A 24634-nucleotide genomic window follows, 5' to 3' on the forward strand; every position below is an offset into this window, starting at 1 on the left:
ATATATTTATAATAGTTACTTTGAAGTCTTTGTCTATTAAAGACAATATCTGACTGTTGTCACTGGCAGTTTATGTTGCCTGCTTTTCTTCTCAGTATATGGATTGTACGTGTCTGTTTCTTTGCAAGTCCTGTAATTTTTTGGTGAAAATTTTGCTTTTCAAATAATGAAGTCTACTCCTCCTCTTGCCCTCTCACTGTCTGAGATGTTGCTCCTGAGGTAGTGTAACCTCGGGTATGCCCACAGTCTCCATGTGAAGACAATGGTTTTGGCAGGACTCTCTTTGACTGTCCCTTTCCCTGATCACACTCAGATGTTAAGCTCTGCTAATTAATTTCTGGGTGATTGCTTTAATGTTTTTAGTAATACCCTGGGGCATAAATTGCTTTAAGGACTAATCTAATCAAATTCAGGCTCCTTTGAGGTCAGTGACTGAGATTTGTTCTGAACTAAGAGCTCTATCCCAAAGTGCTGGGATTACAGGTATGAGCCATTATGCGAGGCCAATAAATGTTATTTTAAAGCAATCACTAGAAGTAAGGTTGATGAGACTGAAAACAAAAGGAAAAGAATCAAAGGACCCCTACCAGTTTGCCCCAAAAATCAGCTTAGATATTTCACCAAAAACCTGAATAAAAAAAGTATGATGACCTCTCATTACTTGATATTTAACAAATTGCCTTTAATACTGAAGTCAGATTGAACAAATATTCTTTGAGAGGTTAACAAATCTAATCAAAGGAAGTAGCCCTTAAATAAACTATTTGCCTCAGGGAGGAAAAAAAAGCCAAAACTAAAATGGACCAAAAACATCTCACTTTGTAACCATTTTATCATACCTAACCTGAGCTCCTAGCTAGAGTTTATTCTTTAACCATGACCCATATCAAGAGATATAAAAGAATCACATACATTTTGTAACTATCCATTAAACTGATGGGAAACAGTAGTTTCTTAACTTGTAAAAAGAAAATGGTAACAAAAATAACCTTACAAACTAACCTTGTGGTTCACTGACTAACACCAAGCATTTTAAAATGCCAGGGAGGAGTAGTTCGACTTCATAAATGTCTGTGTTAGTTTCCTTGAAGAGTTGGAGGATGAAGGCCAGAATGGATGCTAAGCGAGGAGGAGGTGAGGACCCCTTATACTCAAGGTAGGATTTCCTGAAAAGAAGCAAAATTTTGTTTATTCTCTTCTTAAAGCTTCAATAGAGCAAGACCAAATGGCACACACTTTAAAGATACTGGCAAAATTTACCCCCCAAAATTAATACAGTGACACTTTTATTGTATATCTTTTTGGTGTGCTCTCAGGGCCAAAGCACAATATAGTCACAAACGAAATTGAAAGCAACCTTGTTTTACAATGAACTCAAAATCTAAATGAAAGCCTAATTGTTAATTTGTGGGTTTTTTTTTCCCTTTCTAATACAAGTTTGATCTCTTTATGGGTCCTCAATGCTGCAACATTTTCTCTAATGTTAAATTTGCATAAAGAAATCTCTCTTCATATCTATTTATGTAAGGACTTGGGAGGAGTCTTATTTTTCCAAATAAACAGAGGACTGTCCTAGGAATAAGATAGGACATTCAAGCTTTATCTCTTTCCTTCCTCCAGTAAGTTAAAGACTCAGAACTAATTTAGGATTAAGTATTATCTCTCAAGACAAGATAAAATTTAGTATTAGAACTCAAGAGAGATCATAAGGATAATAATTTGACTAATCTTTCTTTATTCCCACCTCTTAGAACAGGTCCAGGCTCATAATGAGTGTTCGGTATACATTTATTAAGTGAATAAATAAAAGTTGGAATTGCTTAGTTTCTGCAAATGTCTAGACAATGTGAAGATCTGTCAAATACAGCTAAATATAAAGTAGACATCTATATATATATACACACACACACATATATAAAATATATGTTTGTAAAGTAATAATAACCATAATGAGGAATAGAAACCACTAAGTATTATAAACATAAGGATAGGAACTATGTCTTAGTAATTATTTCTATTCCCTACAGTGACTTCCAACAAATACTACATATTAGAAAATTCATTATTTGAGGTTTGCCTAATTTTGTTTACTGCGGAATTCCTAATGCCTAGAACAAACATATATTGGGCACCAGTGGAATGCCAGGTACATGTCTAAGAACAAGAATATAAAATTGAGTAAAATATGGTCTCTGAGAGCAAGAGGCCCACTATCGAGTGGAGAAGTTAAATAAGAAAAAGAAAAAGATGATTACAATATAGCATAATGGTGCTTTTGACAAAGATAAGTGCAGAATTCTCAGGAATTCAGAGGAAAGAGCCCTAACTCAGATGAGGGAGTGCAAGAATAGAGAAGCATGGCATGGAAGAGTCATAGGAGGCAATCTCTGTATATTTCCTGAGTATTTAAAAAAAAAAAAAAAAAAAGTTACATTTTTAAGCCTTCAACTATAAAACATGAGAAAAACATTTTTACTGTATGTTAAGTAAATAGGAAAGTCAACTAATCCTGGGATCCTAAACACTGGGGTTTTAAACAGTTTTACAGATTCAATTTCACTTCAGCATCTGTCATTTAGATTGTACTAAAATTACTTATGCAATATCTCAAACACTGTGGTAGGTTACTATAATCCTGTTGGAAATTCAGATACAAGTAAGGCAAAACTATCATAATTCGGCAAATTGAGCTGTACAGGGCCTATGATTTCAAAAAAGGAAACATACACGGTACACTGACATATCAGGTGTAGGTTTTACAAAGGATAGGTGGGATTTAGCCCCAAAAAATGACATTTTAATGGAGAAAGCAGTTTGAATAAAGCTGTGACATAGGGAGGTATGAGGCATTTTGGAGGGGCAATACGAATCTTATTAGGGGTTGTATGACACCATATGTAATACATCTGGAAACGTTAAGTGATGGACAGAGAGCTAAGGAGCATGAAATTTATTTCACAGGCAAAAAAGATATTGCAGGTTTAATGGCAGGAAAGCTTCATAATGAAAGAGTATTTTAGGAAAAGTAATCTGGGGGCATTTTTTAGGGTGGACTAGAAGAAAAGACTAGGGATGCAGAAAGCAGTTAGGAGATTCTGACAATAGTTTAGGTGTAATGTACTAAGGGAAGAGAAATAGGAAAAGGAGGACAGGATTGCCAAAGGATGGTCAAGGATAGGAACCAAAGAAGATAAAGCTTCCAAACCTGAGTAACAGGACACTAGGAACTCAAAACGGTGAGAGGGGAGACAGATTTTGGCATGGAATTCTATAATGAGAGGTAACAGATATTATTGGGTCATTAAAAAACACAGAAAACTAATACTAGATAAGAATAACATATATTACCATAGCATCTTAAAGTTTAAAAACTAATTTCATATAAAAATAAATACTACATGAAGACAATGACAAAACATTTTTTATTACTGAATTTCCTAATGTTAAAGTTAAAGGATATGGAGTTAGTAGAATATTTAAGAAGTTTCATTTTTTATTTGCTTAATAAAACTGAGTTAAGAGTAAACTAACGAAATAAGATTTCAGGGTGCTTCATTTCCAATATTAGCATTCATTTTTTCACTTAATTATCTTTATAAAATATAATTACTATATTTTATGTTTTTGAGATAGTGTCTCGCTCTGTTGCCCAGGCTAGAGTGCAGCAGTGAAACGCCAGCTCACTGCAACCTCCGCCTCCCAGATTCAAGCAATTTTCCTGCCTCAGCCTCCTGAGTAGCTGGGATGATAGCCATCCGCTACCATGCCAAGCTAATTTTTTTGTATTTTTAGTAGAGACTGGGTTTCACCATGTTCGTCAGGCCGGTCTCCAACTCCTGACCTTAAGTGATCCACCCACCTCTGCCTCCCAAAGGGCTAGGATTATAGGTGTGAGCCACCACACCCAGCCATATATAATTACTGTGTTTTTTACAGTATAAAATACAAATATTGTTTATCTGATGAAAAACTGAAAAGCAAAAATGTACCTTTAGGACATATATAAGGAAGGTAATCGCTACACAGAGAAAAGAGAAGCAGTTTAAAGGGCATTGTCTTAGGCTGCCATAAGCAAATGTCATTTTAATAAATTCTTAGATAATGTTTCTCAGGGAAAAAAAAAAGTTTCTGAACTTCTAGTATCCTAAGGGTTGCCAACATGTTTGAAATGCCACTTCATCACTTTTTAATAGAGCTTAATAATTTGTACATACCACCTATATTTAATATTTAGATGTACCTTATGACTTGTACAACGCATTTCTTAAGAGATGATATTGGCGGAACAGTGGCTGTGTTTCTCAATGCCAGTAAAACAGGATGTTGTCCAAGATCTGAAACATATGGTGAAGCTGGAAGAAATCGCCCAATATACTGCTCAATAACACTCCCTAGCAATTGATTCAAATAGGCATTCGGATTTTGAGATTGACAACACACGATACAGATGCCCTACGAGGAAAAAAAGTAAGAAATACTAAGAGGTAAAGTTTCAAAGAACAAACTACATTTAGAAACTCACTAATGAAGTCCCCAGCATTAACATTCACGTGAGAATATAACAATCAAAAAGGATACCTCACGTAATCAACAGATAATGTACATACGAATTACAAGGAGTTAAGCCTGGGCAACACATATGATATGGTATCTATGATATGGTATCTAACTAAGCATGTATGTCTTTGAGGCATGGACAAAGGAAGCAGGGGAGAAGTGTAGGAAGACAAAGGCAGATTCTTTTCCTCTAATCTCAGAACACTTGAACATTTTGCTCATCAACTACATTTATATGTACTTAAAAAGTTATAAAACATCTTTAGGTCATTTTTTTCTACATACCGGTTATTTTGTCTAAGACTATACAATTTTTGCTAAAAGTCTTCCATGCTAAAAATCTGAAAATTTTTTTAAAAGTAGTAACGAAGGGTAAAGAATATGGAAATTAAGACTCGGAATAACAATTTACTTAGTTTTCCTATAACAGGCACTGTGCTGTGTGCTTTATATTCACTATTTCATTTAAATTTCTCAAAGAACCATTGAGTTAGTAATACTGTATCTCCATTTTACAGCTAGGATAACTAAGGTTTAGAAAAGTGAATAGTTTAATAAAGCCACACAGAACTCTTGATATCTTGTTGCATATCTGTTTATTTCTCTTCCATTTGTATAGCAGTTAACAAAATACTTTCATATATATTACAGTATTTAACACTTAAACAATTAAACCAATACCCTGAGAGAAAATGTTTTCTGCTAGTATTACTAAATATTAAATGCTACTAAATATAGATAATCATATAATAACCAACACAGCAATACATTATATTCTAAAAGTTAACTCTTAATTTGGTACTTGGTGACTCACAATGTGTTTTCCAAGAGAAATAATTTAAAATGTTTGAAGTCTCCATTTTAGCTGTAAACAGGTATTTACCCAATAAGAAATTCTGAAAGTTTATTTGTAATGGAAAATAGCATACAGCTATTAAAACTGTACCAAATAAACAACTGAAAAAAATGAAACAATGAGGCCCCCCAATCCACCCACCACCACCAACTCTGTTTCTTGAATGGTTTAAGGAAAAGTACATTAAATTAGAAGAAAATGAAGTAATAAATGAATATTTTCTGAAAATTCCAAAGAGGAGAGCTGGGTACCATGAAGAAATTAAAGACATAGCTCCAGTTCTGCCAAACAGATAATACACCAAATTTTTAAATTTACCACTTACGAAGCTTATGAGAATTCTTATTAAAATGGACTGTTTGGGTTTAAGAGGACCACATGGAAGAAATATTCCAGACTCTCCTGCTACCCACCACTCCCCTCTAATCATCTCTCCCTCTGTGGGATTGGCGGTTCAGTCTATGGTGTGGCTGCTTCCCCTTTTTACCATTCTGTTTAGATAACACGCTAAACTTCATTTTAAATGCTATTATGAATAAAAATTAGAGGGAAAATTTAAAACTTCTCAGAAATCTTAAAACTCTGTTACGAAATACATCTTTGAAAAGAGATTGTTATGTAATCAAAATCCATTTTCCCTTTCCTCCTCAGCTTCCCTTGTTGGACCTCAAATTAAGAAGCACTTATCTTCAATATCAGACACTAATGAATAATAAAGTACATCTCCAGCCTCATCCTTTCCTGAATGGCATATGAATATTTCCAACTGCTTACCTCAAACTAAAGCTGCTCAGAAACCAATCCTTACCTTCATCCCGACATCTCCAGGATTTCCCACGTTAGTGAGTAGAACTACTATCTACGCAGATAGTCACTCTGGAATCCAGGAAGTATTTCACTTCTTTGAGTTCCTCCACAACGCTCACTTAGCAAGTACTCTTAATTACAGCTCCCAAATGTTTTTGAAATCTGCTGTTATAGGTTTTATTCCCACTGCCTTAGGTCAAAACCTTCTGACAATATGTAGATTATTACAATGAACTCCTCACCACTGCTTTCCAAAACCTCTATACCAACTATCTTGCATACTGCCACCAGAATCATCTTTCTAAAATGTAAATATCATTATGTCACTTCTACTTCTCTGCTAAAAATTCATCAGGTTCCCATGTAAATGATAAAGTCCAAACTTCTTAGGATGGAATATAAACCCCTCCATTACATGGCTCCTGCCATATCAATCTCCAGCCACAACAGAACCATTTGATTTTCCTCAGTGTGCCATATTTTCTTAAAGCTCATGCCCTTGTACATGTTGCTCCCTCTGAAATGAAAAGCCCTCCAACTCCCACCCATTTTGCTCTTTTACCTCTAATGTTCTCTATAGTGTATTCTCTTATATCTCCCACTCCCTGTCTGACTGATAGATGAGGTCTGAAAAAAAAAAAAATACTGAGCACACTACCATAAGTGTCTGTGCTCATCTACCTCCTCTCTCAACTTTAAGCTCCTCTGCTTTTTCATTTTTGTTTCCAAAGCCAAACATAAAAGCAATCTAAAATATGTTCAACAAATGTGCCACACAATCACTTGAGATTATAATGTACGGTTTTTAAATCAGCATTTCGTAAACTATGTTTTTAAGGCAAAGTTTCCATTTTTTTTAAACTTTTAAGCAACCGCACATACTATACCTGGAGATACAAAGGAAGACTTTTCTGAATTGCTGACAACATGGGTGCAGGCAGTTCCTTCTCTTGTTGTAATACTGTATGTGGAAGCAGTAAACAATCTATGATCCGGAATAGTAATTTTTGGGCTTTAGAGGTGGCAAAGATTTGTGCCCATGATTTCACAAGAATTCCTAACAAAGAAGAGAAGTAACAACATGTTGTTGTTATTATCTGACCAGAACATTTTGTCATTTAATTTAAAAATTTGTACTGAAAGCCCACGGGACCAAATTAAAATAGCAAATAGGAAGAAACATATAGTAGAAGTAACAAATACTTATGTCAATTCATATATTTCACTGAAGAGATAAATTTTTCATAGAGTTCTGGGCCAAGGAAAACATACATTTTCTGAGGAACTGGCATTTAATATATCCACAGGTTAAGTATTCCTAATCTGAAAATATAAAATCTGAAACACTCCAAAATCCAAAATTTTGTGAGTGCCAACATGATGATCAAAGAACTGTTCATTAGAACATTTCACATTTCACACTGTTGGATTATGGGTGCTCAACTGGTTAAGTATACTGCAAGTATTCCAAAATCCAAAAAAATCTGAACTCCAAAATACTTCCAGTCCCAAGAATTTTATACAAGGGCTATTCAATCTTTTTACACTCACTTATACAGTAGAATATATTTATACATTATGTGACTACATTCGCTGAATGTTGAAATTATTCAGATTTCTCTTTTTGTTTTCCCTCTGAGTTGCTAGGATGCCCAGATGCAAATTAACAATCCACCTTTTAAAGAATACTGTAGGATTATGCATTATGGTTTTCTATGCATACTAATTTTCCCTGGGCCTCATTATGAAACTTTACATTTATTTTTTGTACCCCTATTTCTTCATATTTTAATCTTACATATAATTTTATAGGTGGCCTCAATTCAGTCTGCAGTAGAAGTACAATTAAATTTAATTGTTAAAATAGGGAAAACAGGATTAGCTATAAGCTAATCACTTAACCTCCACGAACTCCAGTTAATCTCCATGAACCTCAGTTTTTACACCTTTTAATTATTTAATATAAACAAACAAAATTTTAATTCTGAATGAAGAGAAACAGATTTCTTTGCTACTTGAAATATATTATGGCTTCCTTGGTGCTAGAAGTCTGTTAATTGCCACATCTGATGATAATAAAACTTAACAAATGAGCACCCTTTGTTTAATAAAGTAATTAACAGCAGATATATAATTCCCATTAGGATATATTATTGCTATTGAGGACTTCTTACTGAAAAATGGATTTAAAAACAGATTAAGTGCTTATCCAAAAAGCACAGAGGTACATCTACTGCATAAACTTTTATATTTTATTCCATCTTAGAAAGCAAAAACGATAAAATTCAAAGTCATTTCCATTAAATAAAAAGTTTAAAATTTAAGCTCTGAAAGAAAAAAAAAAAAATGCTTATGGAAGAGTAAGTTAAAGAAAAAAACTCAACCAATTATCACTTCCAAGAACAAACAGCAACATTCATCTTTTGCTATAAAAGGAAGTACAATAATCAATCATAAAGAAACATGTTCACTTAGCAAAGTTTTAAATAATGCTGGTTTGCTCCTCATTTCTTCAGTTGGTGGAAAATTTCAGTATGACAGCAATATAAGAAGAACTTATATTCTAATAACATTAATATACCCATCAGGGAAACTGCTATCATCACTGGCATATGAAATGATTCCTATTACTCTCAGGTGTCATACAGGTATGTTTCACTTTCTAGTTACACTTTTTAGTTACCCTTGGTATAGGTACCACATGGTATAGTTTAGTTACTTGCGAGATAGGGTACCATGTGGTATAGTTTAGTTGCCCGTAGTATAGGACACCAATAAGATAGTTTGATGAGGGTGTGGGGAAGGCAGTCGGAGAGACACAAAGTTCACATAACTTTTATTACAGTCTATTGTCACAACTGTTCTATTAATACTATTATTAGTTATTATTGTTAAACTCTTATTGTGCCTTATTTATGAATTAAACCTTATCATAAGTATGTATGTATAGGCAAAAACACAGCATACATAGGATTGGTACTATCTGCGGTTTCAGGCATGCACTAGTGGTATTGAAACATATTCCCCATGAATAAGGGGAAACTACTGTATTTCATTTTCTGCAACGGTTAAAACACTTTGCTGAAGACTTTAAGCTTTAGGAGTTCATATAAGGTAGAGATATTTGTTTTACTGCTTGCTATCAGACGCCTACTTTTTAGGTTTCAGCAAGGAATATTTGTGTGTGTGTGTGTGCGTAAAATGGAAATATAAAAATATTTTTAAAGTAAAAAACTAGTAAAGGTTTAAATACATACAGTACCTTTGTAAAAACCTAAGGTTTTTTTTTCTTTTCTTGGCTATAAATATATTATTTATTAACGAATAAAACTGAAAATACAAAAAAATTTAATACGATCTCCCCATTCAATGATAACCACTATACAAGCTCTTGAGTATTTACTTATTTTCTATCCTCTGTATTTTCTACCCTACGTAACAACTGGGATCACTACAATATATATTTTTAAATCTTTATAGTTGGAAAGTAATTTTGCTCATTTAAGAACATTAAAGGCTGCATACAGTGGCTCACACCTGTAATCCCAGCACTTTGGGAGGCTGAGGCAGGCAGGCTACTTGAACTCATGAGTTCAAGACCAGCCTTGGCAACATAGTGAGACCCTGTCTGTAGTAAAAATACAAAAATTAGCCAGGCATGGTGGTGCACATCTGCAGTCCCAGCTACTCGGGAGACTGAGGCACGAGAATTGCTTGAACCCAGAGGCAGAGGTTGCGGTGAGCTGAGATCACACCACTGCACTCCAGCCTGGGTGACAGAGAGAGACTCTGTCTCAAAAACAACAACAACAAAGAAAAACAAAAAAGAACATTAAAAAACACATTATGTACTATTGCTAGGTTAATAAAGTTATTAAATTCCAGAAATATTTATATAGTATACATACACTATCTCCTACTTTGGAGCTCTTTAATATATCTCTTACTCTCAATCCAGCGCCTGATACATAATAAGTGTTCTTTTTTGTTCAAAATACATGATGATGGGAATAAAAAATTCAAAAGATACGGCTACTACAAGTTTGAAATTTGGTGGAGGCATGTTAAGTACACAAGTAATAGTAGCAAATGGCACACTATAAATAATATCATGTCATAAGAAAAGGACAGATGAAGTACAACGAGAGAGATGATCAAGTCTACTTGGGAATGTGGGAAAAGTGGGGAAATCTGCGCTTGGCACTGAAGGGTCATGACTTGAATTTCAATTACAAAGCAAAATGGGGAAGAATGGCCAAAGAGGCAGGGATGATTGAAAGCCTTATACATGGAAACAGAAAAACTATGAGATATGAAGAATGAGAAAAACCAAACAAAATTTACAGAGGAGAGAAGTTGATGGATCCACCCTGCCTTTTCAGAAATAACTGAGCTACAATTAAGATCACAGATGCCTTCTCCTTAATATGAGGGGTGATTTCATCAACAGTTGTGTGCCTTTCACTAGCAGTCTTGCAACCTTGTAAGTGAACAGGAGAGGTGTCCCCAGTTAGGAACTGTCAAGGTAAATAAAGTATAATGTTTCAGTGGGTAACTCCTTCCCTCAAATGGTTATGCTATCCCAATCCCAACATTTTAAAACACCTTGGAGTTCTCCCAAGTTTATACTTTGCTCTTTCTCTGTTTTATTCTAAACCTTTAACATGAAGAAATCTTTAAGTTACCTATCCTAATTTCTAACAAATAAATGGGCAACATTGTAGCAATATACTCTTCCTAGTCTTTGAAACCTAGACAAAAAGAAAGAATACAGATCTGCCATTTAGTCAAAATTCAACAAGACAGCAAAGCAAAGTCCTCAATTTTTCCTAAGTAGAATTTTGTCCCACGTCTATATCAGATATTTAGCTTGGCAAAAATCTAAATCTGGAAACAGAAAACTTTTGTAGACACTAATAAATTATAAGCATGAATGACAATATACTTATTAATTTGTATTTTACTATTAAACTTATAAATTCTCACATTTTTCTCTAAAATTAAGATGCCTGAATTGCTATAGCTTTTACTATAATTTACATTTTCTATATTTACACATTTTCACATTCGCCTTTATCTTTTACAACAAAGATAAAAGGTTTCAGACAGCCCGAATCAGGTTTATTCATACATTCATAAGATTAAAGGGAACAGATAAAAGGTTTGACCACAGAGAAATAAAGGAAAAAAAAAACCCAAAAAACTTAAATTCTATATAAAAGTTTCTAAGGAAATCTTTCTCATTTACCTTTATCCAATTCCTAGTTTTGGTTAGCATCACAGTTTTAGTAAACAAAGATACGTTAATTACTGACTTCCTAAAGAAAGATAAACTCCATTGTTATAGAACAGGCATAGAAAAAGATTTCTTTTTGAAAAGAGAAGAGTATTGTGAGAAACAAGATTTGAAGCATAAATATTTTTAGTGCTGTATTAAATCCTATCTCCTTCATACAGAGCAGACCATAGAAATAGATGTAAGTGACAGTTTTCTGATGTTTTTAATTCTAACAATAGATCAGCATTTTTTTAAAAAAAGATCCATTCTAGTTATTCAGGTATTGAAATGTGACTCATGACAGACTACTGAAAGCAACTGGTGCTAGCATATTTTCTGTATTGATCATAATTTTAATATTAAAACAATCAAAAGTGTTGAAAAGAGATAGAGCAAGACAGAGATTTGAAGGCCAGCATGAATTATTTTAAGCAAAATCACTGTATTTCAGATTACTCTTATGATTGTATGGAGAGTAGTGATTTAGCCAATATATACCTATCCATCATGATAGTATAGGCCCAACCTAAGGAAATGTTACTAGCAAAATGTCAGGAATACATACCCATCATTCCATAAGTCAGCTGCAGCCCTGCACTGAAAACTTTTTTTCCCAAATAAGGCTTAATATATTTTAATACTTCACCAAGGTATTCCAAGGACTTTGTGACCATGGCAGATTTATCAGAAAGTATCTGGAGATTCCCGTAAGTTATACCAACAGCCTATAAAGAAAAATATCATTTAACTTTCCAAGTTTTATACCATAAAGATTTGGAACATAAATATAATTTTTCTCTCTTTTTCTACACACGCACCCACAGCCCTTTACATTGAAGCCTTCATTTGTAAACTTCCAATAAAGATTCATAGCAATTAAAATACAAGTAAAAAGAATTAAGTCGTCTTTTATTATTAAAATAAAGGTTAAAGGAAGAATTTTTAAAAACTCACCAATAACTACTTATAGAAGGGCCACTTAGCAAAATATCAGTGAAAAAAATGTGAAACTTATGTACACATATCTTGTAACTAAATCACATCACGATTTCCAAACAGGTTGGCTCACCATACTTCCCAGTAGATTACCAGGAATTCAAAATCCCTAAATTCCCCTACAAGGAAGACCTATAAGTAATGCCAAATTTTTACAAGCAAAACCTCTAAAAAGTTCAGCTTTACGATATGAATTCACTTTTCTTCCTAGAATTTTATGAGCCATCTGATGCCAGCTTAACTTCTCAGAAAAAAAAAAAAAAAGGATGGGCAGAGAAGGTAGAGATGGCAAAATGGAGAGTGGTAGAGAGAAATGTGAGGTGAATCAGTAACAGAAAAACAGAGACATGAGAAGAAGAGGAAAGGAAATAAATGAGAGAATAAATTGAGGAAAGGTGAGAACAAGCAAGGGGTGAAAGGTCACAAAAGAATCAAGAGAAGACTGGCTAAGAGATGGGTTAGAAAGTTTAAGGAGAGTGGCCGGGTACGGTGGCTAACGCCTGTAATCCCAGCAGTTTGGGAGGCCGAGGTGGGCAGATCACGAGGTCAGGAGATCGAGACCATCCTGACCAACATGGTGAAACACCGTCTCTAGTAAAAATACAAAAATTAGCTGGGATGGTGGCGTGTGCCTGTAGTCACAGTTACTCGGGAGGCTGAGGCAAAAGAATGGTTTGAACCCGGGAGGTAGAGGTTGCAGTGAGCCGAGATCGTGCCACTGTACTCCAGCCTGGAGACAGAGCAAGACTCCATCTCAAAAAAAAAAAAAAAAAAGAAAGTTTAAGTAAAGTAGTAAAATTTTCAAACCATTTTTGAGAACTTATAATGAATTCCAATGACCCAAATTGGACCATGAATGGCACCAATACAAACAGTTCTGTGATTTCTCTTCTGCAGCACTCAGCATGTAAGACAAAGTAGAGATAGGTGGTTGCACTGAACCAAGGTTGAGGGTTTGTAGGTGTGACCAAAAGAAAAAAGATCCAAGATTGTGAGAATGTTGGTAAGAGTAGTGGAAGTAAGGCCCCAAGGGGTCTAATTACGGTGAAGAGGGAAGGAAATGAGGCCTTGGGAGAATGTTGTACTAGGATAACAGGGAGGGGAAGGTTACAATGTGGTCATTCATGAGTCGGAAGGACAGGTGATGGTAGCCAATGAGTTTTCAGATGCTCCAAGGATTCCACTGCTCAGGGTTTAGTCACAGAAGTGGGTAAAGGAAGTAGGGCAGAAGTGAAAGACTACTTCTTTCACTGAAAGACTGAAACAGTACTACAGAAGCTTTGAAATGAAAGCTTAATGGAAGTTATCCATGGTGACATTAAAGATGGACATGTTGACAACAAAACGTGAAATGAAAAAAAGACAAGAAACTCAGTGAACGTAAATGAGTGACTGTGAGATCAGTAGACAAGAACAAGAGATACACATGACTAATCCCTTTCCTCTCTATTTAGCTGTCTGCCCTTTGTTTTCTACACTTCCTTCCCTTGACTAGATGTTTGCAAACTCTTTGGTCTCAGTTCCCTCTTGCACACTTAAAAATTGAGGATCTTGAAGGGCTTTTCATTATTTGGGTTATATCTATCGATATTTATGATACTATAAAATTTTATTCACTAATTCATTGAAAAATAATAATGAACATTACATGTAAGTAACATATTTTAGTAAAAGACTATTTTCCAGACAAAAAACAAATTTAGTGAGAAAAGTAGTATTTTTTGACATTTTTACAAATCTCTTTTATGTCTGACTTAATAAAAGAGCTCGATTCTCGTATCTGCTTCTGCATGATTTATTGTGGTATGCTGCAGATGAAGAAAATACAGCTTCAAAAATGTATGTGGCTGTAAGAATAAGAAATATTTTGAAAGATTTTTCACATAACCATGAGAATTCCTCTTTGCTATTATACCAAAACTTGACAAGTGGTATTTCCTACAGATTAGTTGCAACTAAACCATGGAGTCTGAAACCATGTCAATGAACATTTTATACTCTGTTAAATTAAAAGCCATTGGTCAATCTTGTATTTTGAGTGAATCTTTTACATTCATGAATGCTTTTTAAAGCCTGTATTCGTCATTTGGAAAATTGTGGTTCACTGAGTTACACAGCTTCCCAATGTTGACACACTTCATTATTTATATCAGGAAAAAAAATCACACCTGTTAATACCACCACCATTCTCATCGCAAAATAAGTATCGGAAAGCTCTCAAGATCACGATGGCAAATACAAGTTTCTCAAAATTCTAATCTTCTTGAAAGCCTGAATTATATTATTAGCAACAAATACTGTCAGTTGTTTGCTTTGAAGTGATAGGCTCACTTCATTCATTTTTTGAGAAAATGTCTGCCAAATAGCCAAGTCTGAATAACCATACTTTGTCAGTTGTTCTTTTAAGATAAAAGCAGTCAGTTCAGCTTGCAACTCAAATAATCACACAAGTGCTTTTCATTTAGACAACCACATTGCTTTGGTATGCAGCAAAAGTGCTTTAAGTGCACTTTGCATTGTCATTCACAGAATACTGAAAGTACATGTACTCAAGAGTCAAAACGTAATAAAATAAATAATTTTACTGCTTCATTAAAGATATTCTTAAGTGAAACTGGCTTTTTCTTCTGTAAATGCATGGCAGTATAAACTATAATGAATACAAGGATAATCTTGGGCCACAGTGTTGATTCATGTAAAATATTTTACACTATTTGTGCAAATATTAATACAGTTTTGAGCAGGTGGTATCAGTAATTCCCAAGGGTCTCTGGACTACACTTTTGAATACCAGTGCCTTAGACTTCTCAATATTTCTCTATGCTTAGGCTTAACCTCCCTAGCCTAAAAAACATGCATTTCTCAGTACCTTGATAATAATAACTTAGATGTCATACTATCATGTCTGTACAGAAAAGAGTTAATATAGCAGACCCAAGACTGCCACTCTTAAAATGTCCTGCTTGCAAGGTTGGGTCTTGGCTGGTATTTGGGGTCTTAGATTTTGAAAAGCTTCCTACAATTCCTTGATCCTAAATTGGTCTATGCAAACAATATGGTTTATGCTGAATACCTGCTTTCCTTCTGGAATTGGAACTCTCTAAGTATGAGGCAAAGAGGGCATACGTGACCAGTCGCCAATAATAACCATGGGCACTGAGTCGCTAAGGAACTTCCCTGGCAGATAGTATTTCACATGTCTTGTCACAATTCCTTGCTGGAAGAATTAAGCATATCCTGTGTAATTTCACTGGGAAAAGAATCTTGGAAGCTATGCCTGGTTTCTTCAGACTTTTCCTCATGCATCTTTTCCTTTTGCTGATTATGCTTTGTATCCCTCTGTTAATAAGTCATAGCTGTGAATACAACTGTATGCTAAGTCCTGTGAATCACAGAACCTAGGAATAATCTTGGGGAGACCTGATACAACTTAAAAATGAGTAAATTTAAAACTGAATTCCTCACCTACTTCTCTGTCACCCTAAATCATGATGTTCCTATTTCTCCTTAAAGTATCATCACTCTTTTAGTCAAACACAGCATTTATTTCATATCCATTCAGAAATCCGACAACCATTCAATCTTTGATTCCTTCTAAACCTCACTAGTTTTTGGCCAATAGTTCTCTGCACCCTTAATTTACACTATTGTTACTTATTTTCATTAAAAAAATTATTTAACCAAATCATATCTACTTAAAAACTTACAAAGCCCTCACACTCTTCACAGGATAAAATCCAAACTTATTATACCAAAATGCTGTAAATTCTTTTTTTTTTTTTTTTGAGACGGAGTCTTGCTCTGCCGCCCAGGCTGGAGTACAGTGGCCAGATCTCAGCTCACTGCAAGCTCCGCCTCCCGGGTTCACGCCATTCTCCTGCCTCAGCCTCCCGAGTAGCTGGGACTACAGGCGCCTGCCACCTCGCCCGGCTAGTTTTTTGTATTTTTAGTAGAGACGGGGTTTCACCGTGTTAGCCAGGATGGTCTCGATCTCCTGACCTCGTGATCCGCCCATCTCGGCCTCCCAAAGTGCTGGGATTACAGGCTTAATGCTTTAAATTCTTTACCTACTGATTGATCTGTCAACCAACTGGCATTTAGCATATAATACCTTGTGTTACTATTTTAGTCTTTGTGTATGTCTTGTATACACAGAGAAGTAAAGGCTATCTGAGATAAAGAACTACTTCTTTTGGTTTTTCAATACTATCCAGCATTCAGCAAAAAACCTCATTTTTTTAGTGGTGAAAGAACAATTAATTTGGGCTAGATGAAAACTATCAATGAAGAACTTGATTTCTAGCTCCATTTCTGATCCATTGTAGCTCCCAGTATACCACAGGCGTTTAATTGCAGGTTCAGATCCAATCAACAACTAAATAAGGGTCCAAATGGAATGTGTATTTTACATCTGCATTTACTATTATCAAATATTTTTAGAGATTGCATGACATCTCTAATTGTCGTACAACTGTATTTTAACTTAACAGAAACCAATGGAAGAATTAACATTTACGAAAAGAGGTTATTGATTTTAATTATTTTCACTGCAGCTAATACCAACCACTCTGTGGGAAAATAAACCAACTTTTACAACTAATAGCTTACAAAAGACACTAATCCAAACACATTAACAACTTCAACTAGGTTTGTAAAACAAACACTCTCACATAGATACATTTCTGTAAAATTAATAATTAAAAATAAAATTTAGAATGGCACGGTTCATTATCGAGACAAAACAAAACAAATGAATTGGATGTTAATGCTCCAACTACACTGTCATATGAAGTAGATGGTGCTTATGCCTACACTGTACACTACAGGGTGATAAACACTAAGATGGGAGTATTATGGAATGTTTACAAGGATATTCAGTTCCCAAGCATCTGAAGAATGCGGTTGTCCAGCAACTGTGTCAATATTCCTACAATTTAGATTAGCCTTAGAGTAAAGCTTTTTTGTAGTATTCTTTAGTTTCATTATTCTTCATTAATGTAATTTTTCTGCTGTCCTTAAGTGTGAATTGTACTATACCTTAGATTCACATTTTTCTTCCTCTAGAACTTTTCAATAGCAGGCAATCAATAATATGATTTAACCTATAAGAATTCATTTTATAGAAAAACTTTAAGAACACTTAAGGTTTTTCTGAAAATTAATTGTAATTAATCTGGGCAATTATAATAATAAATGAAAAATACCTCAAAGAATCGAACGAGTGCTTTTTTAGGGTCTTCTGAGATGGATAAATATTCAACTTGGGCCTTTGAGAAAATACTCTTTACTTCTGAGAGTTTAAATAGTAACCTTGTCAGTTTGACCAACTGTTCCATGTACTCTTTTTCTGTTAAAATACAATAGTATTTGCTATATCAATTTATATAATAACATACTATATACATAAACACACACACAACATATATATAATGTATATATGAGAAGTAATACAGCATTCTTCACTTATGACATGCTTTGTTTTAAAATTCAAATTTCCACACAAGGACTTCAAATTAAATTTCTTTCACTTATGAACATCCTTGCCCCAAAAGTTATTCATGTAACAGCAACTGATATAATAAAATATTAAAGTAAATTTGGAGGATTTTTTCAGGCCAACCTTCCTGAAATTAACAAGTGGCCATAAACAATAGCTTTGGGAAAAGGCATGCCCTACAGACAACAGAACTGCATGGGACATTTTTTAAAAAGTACAAATATCACTCAATGACTAGTTGTAAATCAGAAGAAAGGCAAAATATCTAATATAAAATGGGAGAGAATTATTCATAATTGGGTATTTTTCTTTTTAGGGTGTTCACAGTGTGATATCTGGTTATTAGCTTCAGAGTTCTACTTTTTTCGTGATCAGTTTCTTTAAAAAAATCATTTGTCACCTGAGGAGCAAATTTCTGTTCTTGGCTTCCAAGGAAACAAGTTCTTTTATCCTTTATAGCAGAGAAGTTTGTCATATATAGTAACAGGAAAATTGAAAAAAACAAAAGCAAAAACAAAGAAACAGGCTACAAAAGGAAATAAAGTTCTGCTTGTATTCACACCCAATTATGAATATTTTGTATATTTTCTATTAATTTACATAACAAATGATCTAGATAGTAAATAGCTTTCCACAGATACCTCCATCCTCCCCAAAAAACCTACACTTACTTACCAACTCCCTGTTCAAGATTTTTATCTAGGAGCAAATCATCAGGCCCAGAGAAGTTTTTAACATACATTTGCAAAACACAACGAATCCATGATCTTATGGTTAAGGCTTGAAAAGATACATAGCCTGAATGAGAAAGTGCTTCAGATAATGTGCTGTAAAAACAAATTGACAAATATTTTTAAAACAAAAACAACAATGTTTCCTGAGTATATAGATTAAGAAGTAAAGAAAAACAGTCTAACATCCCCGCAACTCCTTGGCCTCATTTATTTTTCAGACAAACACAGCAATGTAGACATGCATTGTTGAAAATGAATACTACAAATAAACCCAAAAAGATACTAGACAAATATCTTTGTTTTCATTTTTAATGTTCTAATTTTCAATTTTCCTTTTTCCACTGATGACATATGTGTAGGTTTATGTTAAGGAAGAAGACAAGAAAGAATGTGGCTACCAAGGAAAAAGCAAGGGCTTATTATAACTAGCTAGGTGAGATAATAATGAAGGAAGTGGCGAGTAGAATAAAAATCAGTGGCCATTAGAATAAGTAAACAGAGAAGTAGTCATGAATGTGTATGCTCTCTCACTATACGGAGAGTTGTTACTAAAAATTACCTTGCAAAATAGCATTTGCCAGATTTAAAAAATAATTGTTTCTATGAAGACAATGGGCTGGCTAAACCTGATTTATTTATTTATTTATTTATTTATTTATTTATTTTTTAGATGGACTCTCACTCTGTTGCCCAGGCTGGAGTGCAGTGGCGTGATCTTGGCTCATTGCAAGCTCTGCCTCCTGGGTTCACGCCATTCTCCTGCCTCAGTCTCCTAAGTAGCTGGGACTACAGGCACCTGCCACCATGCCCGGCTAATTTTTTGTATTTTTAGTAGAGACGGGGTTTCACCCGTGTTAGCCAGGATGGTCTCGATCTCCTGACCTTGTGATCCACCCGGCTTGGCCTTCTAAGGTGCTGGGATTACAGGCATGAGCCACTGCGCCCAGCCACTAAACCTGATTTCTAATCCATTCATTAGTCAGGGTAGAGAGGACGGGGATGGTCTTAACCTAAATATAAAATGTTATGTAAAGTCCAAATTTTTTAAAATTCATACAAACTCTAAAAATGTTGTTTTGAAATACTTTGAATATAAGTTGTCATAAAAAAGTAGACAATGAAGAAGAACACAGACTGGTCATTTACAACCTTACAACGTTCCCAAAGCTATATAACACCTCTGCATTTCAGTTACTTCAAATGTTACTAATACACTAACAATATTATTTTTTCAGTGGAAATTATTTCAAACTATTTCAGCAAGTCTTTAATACATAATATAAATGTTCATTACTATTAAAGAATTATCAAACTAGAAGTGACTGTAAAAGTAATCCAACTGACATTAACTCTGTTACTTTACAACAGAAAGCTCAATGATAAAATGTATACTTAATGATACTGCTTACTGAGCTTCCTTAGCAAAGACTTAGCTCACCAACTACATCTCTCTTCATTTCCACTGACAAAAGCCTGGACAAAAACTACATGAAGATGAGGGAAAATAAAATAAATATACAGGCCTAAGAGGACTAAGATCTCATAAACCTACGTAGGTTTATGCTAAGGAAGAAGACAGAAAAGAATATGGCTACCAAGGGAAAAGCAAGGGCTTATTATAACTAGCTAGGTGAGATAGTAATGAAGAAAGTGGCAAGTAGAATAAAAATAAAAACCCTAGAAAAAGTAAACAGAGAAGTGGTCATGAACATATGCTCTCTCAATCTACAGGCAGTTGTTACTAAAAAGAGGACTAAGACCTCTTAGGCTTGTATATTTATTTTATTTTCCCTCATCTTGATGTTCTTATTCAAATCTTCCTGATCACTCTACACTATTTCTATTGTAACTTTATTTATTGTATTTTTTTTCAAGTGACGTTCCTCAGATCTTTTGTGTAATGTGGCAGGAAATACTTATAGATAAGGAAGACATTGTTCAGGTGAAGTATCTTGTTCATGATTTCATGAGTTAAGAGTGAAATCTTTAAAAATCTAGTAGTAAAAAGGAAAGCTATCATTCAAAAACTGTAATAAATACCATTGTCTTACAGATTCAGTAATAATAAATGTGTAATTTCTTTCACAGTGGGATGTGTAGAAAGGTGACTTCAGGATGATGATAAGGCAGTCTTACAAAAACAGTTTCTTTTTTTTTTTCTTTTTTTTGAGACGGAGTCTCGCTCTGTCGCCCAGGCTGGAGTGCAGTGGCCGGATCTCAGCTTACTGCAAGCTCTGCCTCCCGGGTTCACGCCAGTCTCCTGCCTCAGCCTCCCAAGTAGCTGGGACTACAGGCGCCGCCACCACGCCCGGCTAGTTTTTTGTATTTTTTTAGTAGAGATGGGGTTTCACCGTGTTAGCCAGGATGGTCTCGATCTCCTGACCTCGTGATCCGCCCGTCTCGGCCTCCCAAAGTGCTAGGATTACAGGCTTGAGCCACCGTGCCCGGCCACAAAAACAGTTTCTTAACAAACAACTTCTTTTTTTTTTAAAGCAGGCCACAAAATATAAATTAGTGTTCTTACTTTTACTATTGTCGAAAGGCTGATATAACTGAAAGCAAAAACCTGATAAAGTGAGAGTATATGTAGTAGAGATCAGTCCTCATTTTTGAAAATTCTTAGCTTCCTAGGATACTGATCTGTCACAGGTTTGCATTAATGTGTATGCCTGAAAGAAAAGCACGTACCTATTTTGTAAGACATGACTTAAATATCTTGCTACGACTTGAGGGCAGATGATATCATCCCAACCAAAAAGTTGAATAATTGATATAACTGGCTGAGGCTGAAAATCTGATGGAGCTGTGCTTGGCATGTCCATTGCTAGCAAAGTAAAGTCTAGATTTAAAATGAGAGAAACTTAAGGTGAGGAATCTTTAAAAACCATTTTTGACCCACACACCCATGGCCAATTATAACAACAGCTTTTTTTTTTTTTTTTTTGAAGTACCAAAAAATAAAATTTTCTATTTAGAAATGTAGAGCAAACAAAAAGCTAAAACTGAAAAAATTCATGTTGTCATAGAAATTTCTGTAGCATCTTGATCTCCAAGAAAGGCCTAGAAGAATTTATCTCTGCATTATCATTACAGATCTATAATGGCTCCCTCTAATTACAAATTCTATGCCTGAGGTTTTGGCTAATGTGCCTCCACCATTCCAAAGACCTATTTATAAAATATGCCTAGCATCTAGTCTTCCAAGGAAGCAAATTTACTTGTCATCTGCCACAGGTGAACAGTTCTCACCTTACTCTCTTCTATTAAACAGAGATCTCCTACAATCAATGACACTTCACTTCCTTTAGAACCCACAAAGTCTAGGAACTAGAATTCCTTAGTTAACCATGCTAAACAAATATGTTTTATTTTGTGGTTTTTCTTGGGAACCCATAAACTCATTTTGTACAATATTGTTTGTCAAATACATTATTTATTAAGAACTCCTATGCAGCTTTCTGAAATGGTGGCTGTCTATTCTCCCACTCCCCCTATACCACTTGATCTACCAATAGGGTGAAATTACTCCTTGGTCCACATTGCTGCTTCTAGACTATTCTTCCTTCTTCCTCCCTAAAATTCTAGCTTTGAATTTCATATCTTCAGGTTGTACCAGTCACTATCTTTGTTGCATTTACCTACTACTTTCTAGTTCACCTCCTCCTCTCATTCTTTGTAGACTGTAGCTCACTATCATGCTCTCCAACAGCACTCCTGCCATAATCTTTTGTGATTATTTTTCTCCAGTGTCATGAACTCTCGATTTCTTGAACAACTCTGATTTAATCAATCTATCTTCCATTCTACGTCAGCCATTCACTCCCATGCTGATACCCAGAGACCTTGGCATTACCAGTAACTACAATCTCTGTAATTTCAATTGTAAAGTACCCCAATTTTTGACTCCAAACTAGCTTTCCAACTTTCCTCTTTTCCCCCAACTCCAACAATTCTTTGATTCCATCAGGACCTACAATCCACTCATCCTACAACCGTTTCCTCATCCCTCCTTGTCTCCATGCCTTCTCTGTCCCTCTTTAGGAGGCTTGATTGCATGGTCCATTATTATACTAATTCATTTATACTACCAACTCTTGCTCCTTTCCTGATATGTGTACTTGCCTGGAAAAATCATCACCTGTTTAACTCAAACTCTTGGCCTTTTCTCCATATGTACCTGCACCTGTACCAGTATTAAATGGCTGGAGAAGAACCATGCTGACTGATACCACTTTACATTTATGACTACAGACTTCAAGTAGGCTCTTAGAATTGGCCAGCATTCCTATGACATTTCCCTAGTCCATTCAGTCTTTTATTCTCTTAAGGTACAATTGCACATCTTCTCTTCACTCTTCATCAACAGCCAGCACCTTCTGCTCCTTCCTCATTTTCAGCTGATGGACTGACTGAATGCTTCACAGAGAAACAAGAAACATCAGAAGAGAACTATTACAAGCTGCTACCACATTTAGCCAGTTGCCTTCATCTGGGCTCACTTATTCTGCCTTCTCTTCTTCTACTAGAGATGAACTGAGGCCAAGTTCTCTATAGGATCCCATTTTCTCTTGGCACTAAAACAAAAGTGACTTTGTTTGTACCACGCAATTTTCCTTCACTTTAGAGCATTCCTGTAAGCATTTTAAATATATTGAAATTTCTCCCATGTTATTTAAAAACCATACAAAAACAAACCTTCCTCTTTGACCCCTCTAGCTATTATCCCCATTTTTCTACTTCTCTTAAACAGTGATATTCAAAAAGATTAATCTAAATTTGCAGTCTGCAATTCCTCTTTTCACATTTCCTCTGGAATCATCTTCTATCAGGCCTTTGCCTCTTCACTACATACAAACTGCTCTTTCAGGTCAACCATGACTTCCCTCTTATTAAATCCAATGACTAATTCTCAGACCTTACCTCACTTGATCCATCTGTAGAAACTGAGCTGTTGATCACTTTCCTCTCCTTGGGCTCCAGGGCACCAGACTTCCCTGGTTTTTCTTAACTTACCTTCATTCCTCTCCAGTCTCCTTTCTTGTTTCTCCTGACTCTAACAAATCTGAACAGAGGAATACCCTAAGGCCCAGTCCTCAAACTTTTCTTTTCATCCATACTTACTCTATGGGTGATCTCATCCAGTTTCATGGTTTTAAAGACTTATTCATATGTGGATGCTTTCCAACTTTAAATCTCTAGCTTGGACCTCTTCCTGAACTCTAGGATCATTATCCAAGTGCCTACTTAACATGTCTACTTGGATTTAATGAACATCTTTTAAAAAGGTCCAAAATAAAAATGTTAGTCTTTCCTCATAAAATCTGTTCTTGCCTCAATCTTCCTCATCTCAGCAAATGTCTATAGTTACCCTTAATTCCTCTCTTTATCTATTTGGTTACCGTATCTTACCCACTTAGCAAATTCTGTTAGCTCTACCTTGAAAATACTTTCTTCAGATGGGAAATAAGACCACTTCTCACTACCTCTATTGCCACTACCACTCTAGCCACAGCTGCTCATTTTTGGGTTATTACAGTAGTTCCCTAACTGCCTTCCTGCTTCTCCCCTTGCCTAGTCTTCCTATAAGTCTAGCCTCAACCTAGCAGCCAGAAGAATCTTATTACTCCTCTGCTCAAAACTTTTCAACAGTTTCCAATCTCTGAGTAAAAGCAAAAGTCTTTATAACCACTTACAAGGCAGAACACAAACTAGCTCTCCATTACCTCTTGATCCATCTCTTAGTTCTTTTTCCCTTTCTCATTCCACAAGAGCCTTTACTGCTTCCCTATAGTTTATTAAACACACTAGACATGTTCTTGCCTTCACACTTCTGCAAAGCATGGTCTCTCATCTCCTTCAGTTCTTTGCACAAATATTACTTACTTGGGCTTTCCTGACCACTCTATTTA

At 35.2% G+C, this 24634-nt stretch overlaps 1 protein-coding gene across 1 annotated transcript in view; it reads right to left on the minus strand.

Moving 5' to 3' along the window:
- MMS22L (MMS22 like, DNA repair protein) overlaps window positions 1-24634 on the minus strand; it is a 138411-nt gene that overhangs the window by 15297 nt on the left and 98480 nt on the right. Inside the window, exons 16-22 of the mRNA XM_025382898.1 lie at window positions 21414-21564; window positions 18667-18818; window positions 17699-17841; window positions 12064-12223; window positions 7108-7277; window positions 4241-4452; window positions 1003-1166 (exon numbers count right to left, since the gene is read on the minus strand). Coding sequence (XP_025238683.1) covers window positions 1003-1166; window positions 4241-4452; window positions 7108-7277; window positions 12064-12223; window positions 17699-17841; window positions 18667-18818; window positions 21414-21564 — 1152 coding nt within the window. The remainder of the gene's footprint in view (window positions 1-1002; window positions 1167-4240; window positions 4453-7107; window positions 7278-12063; window positions 12224-17698; window positions 17842-18666; window positions 18819-21413; window positions 21565-24634) is intronic.

This window comes from Theropithecus gelada, chromosome 4 (genome assembly GCF_003255815.1).
Source record: "Theropithecus gelada isolate Dixy chromosome 4, Tgel_1.0, whole genome shotgun sequence".
Lineage (NCBI taxonomy): Eukaryota > Metazoa > Chordata > Mammalia > Primates > Cercopithecidae > Theropithecus > Theropithecus gelada.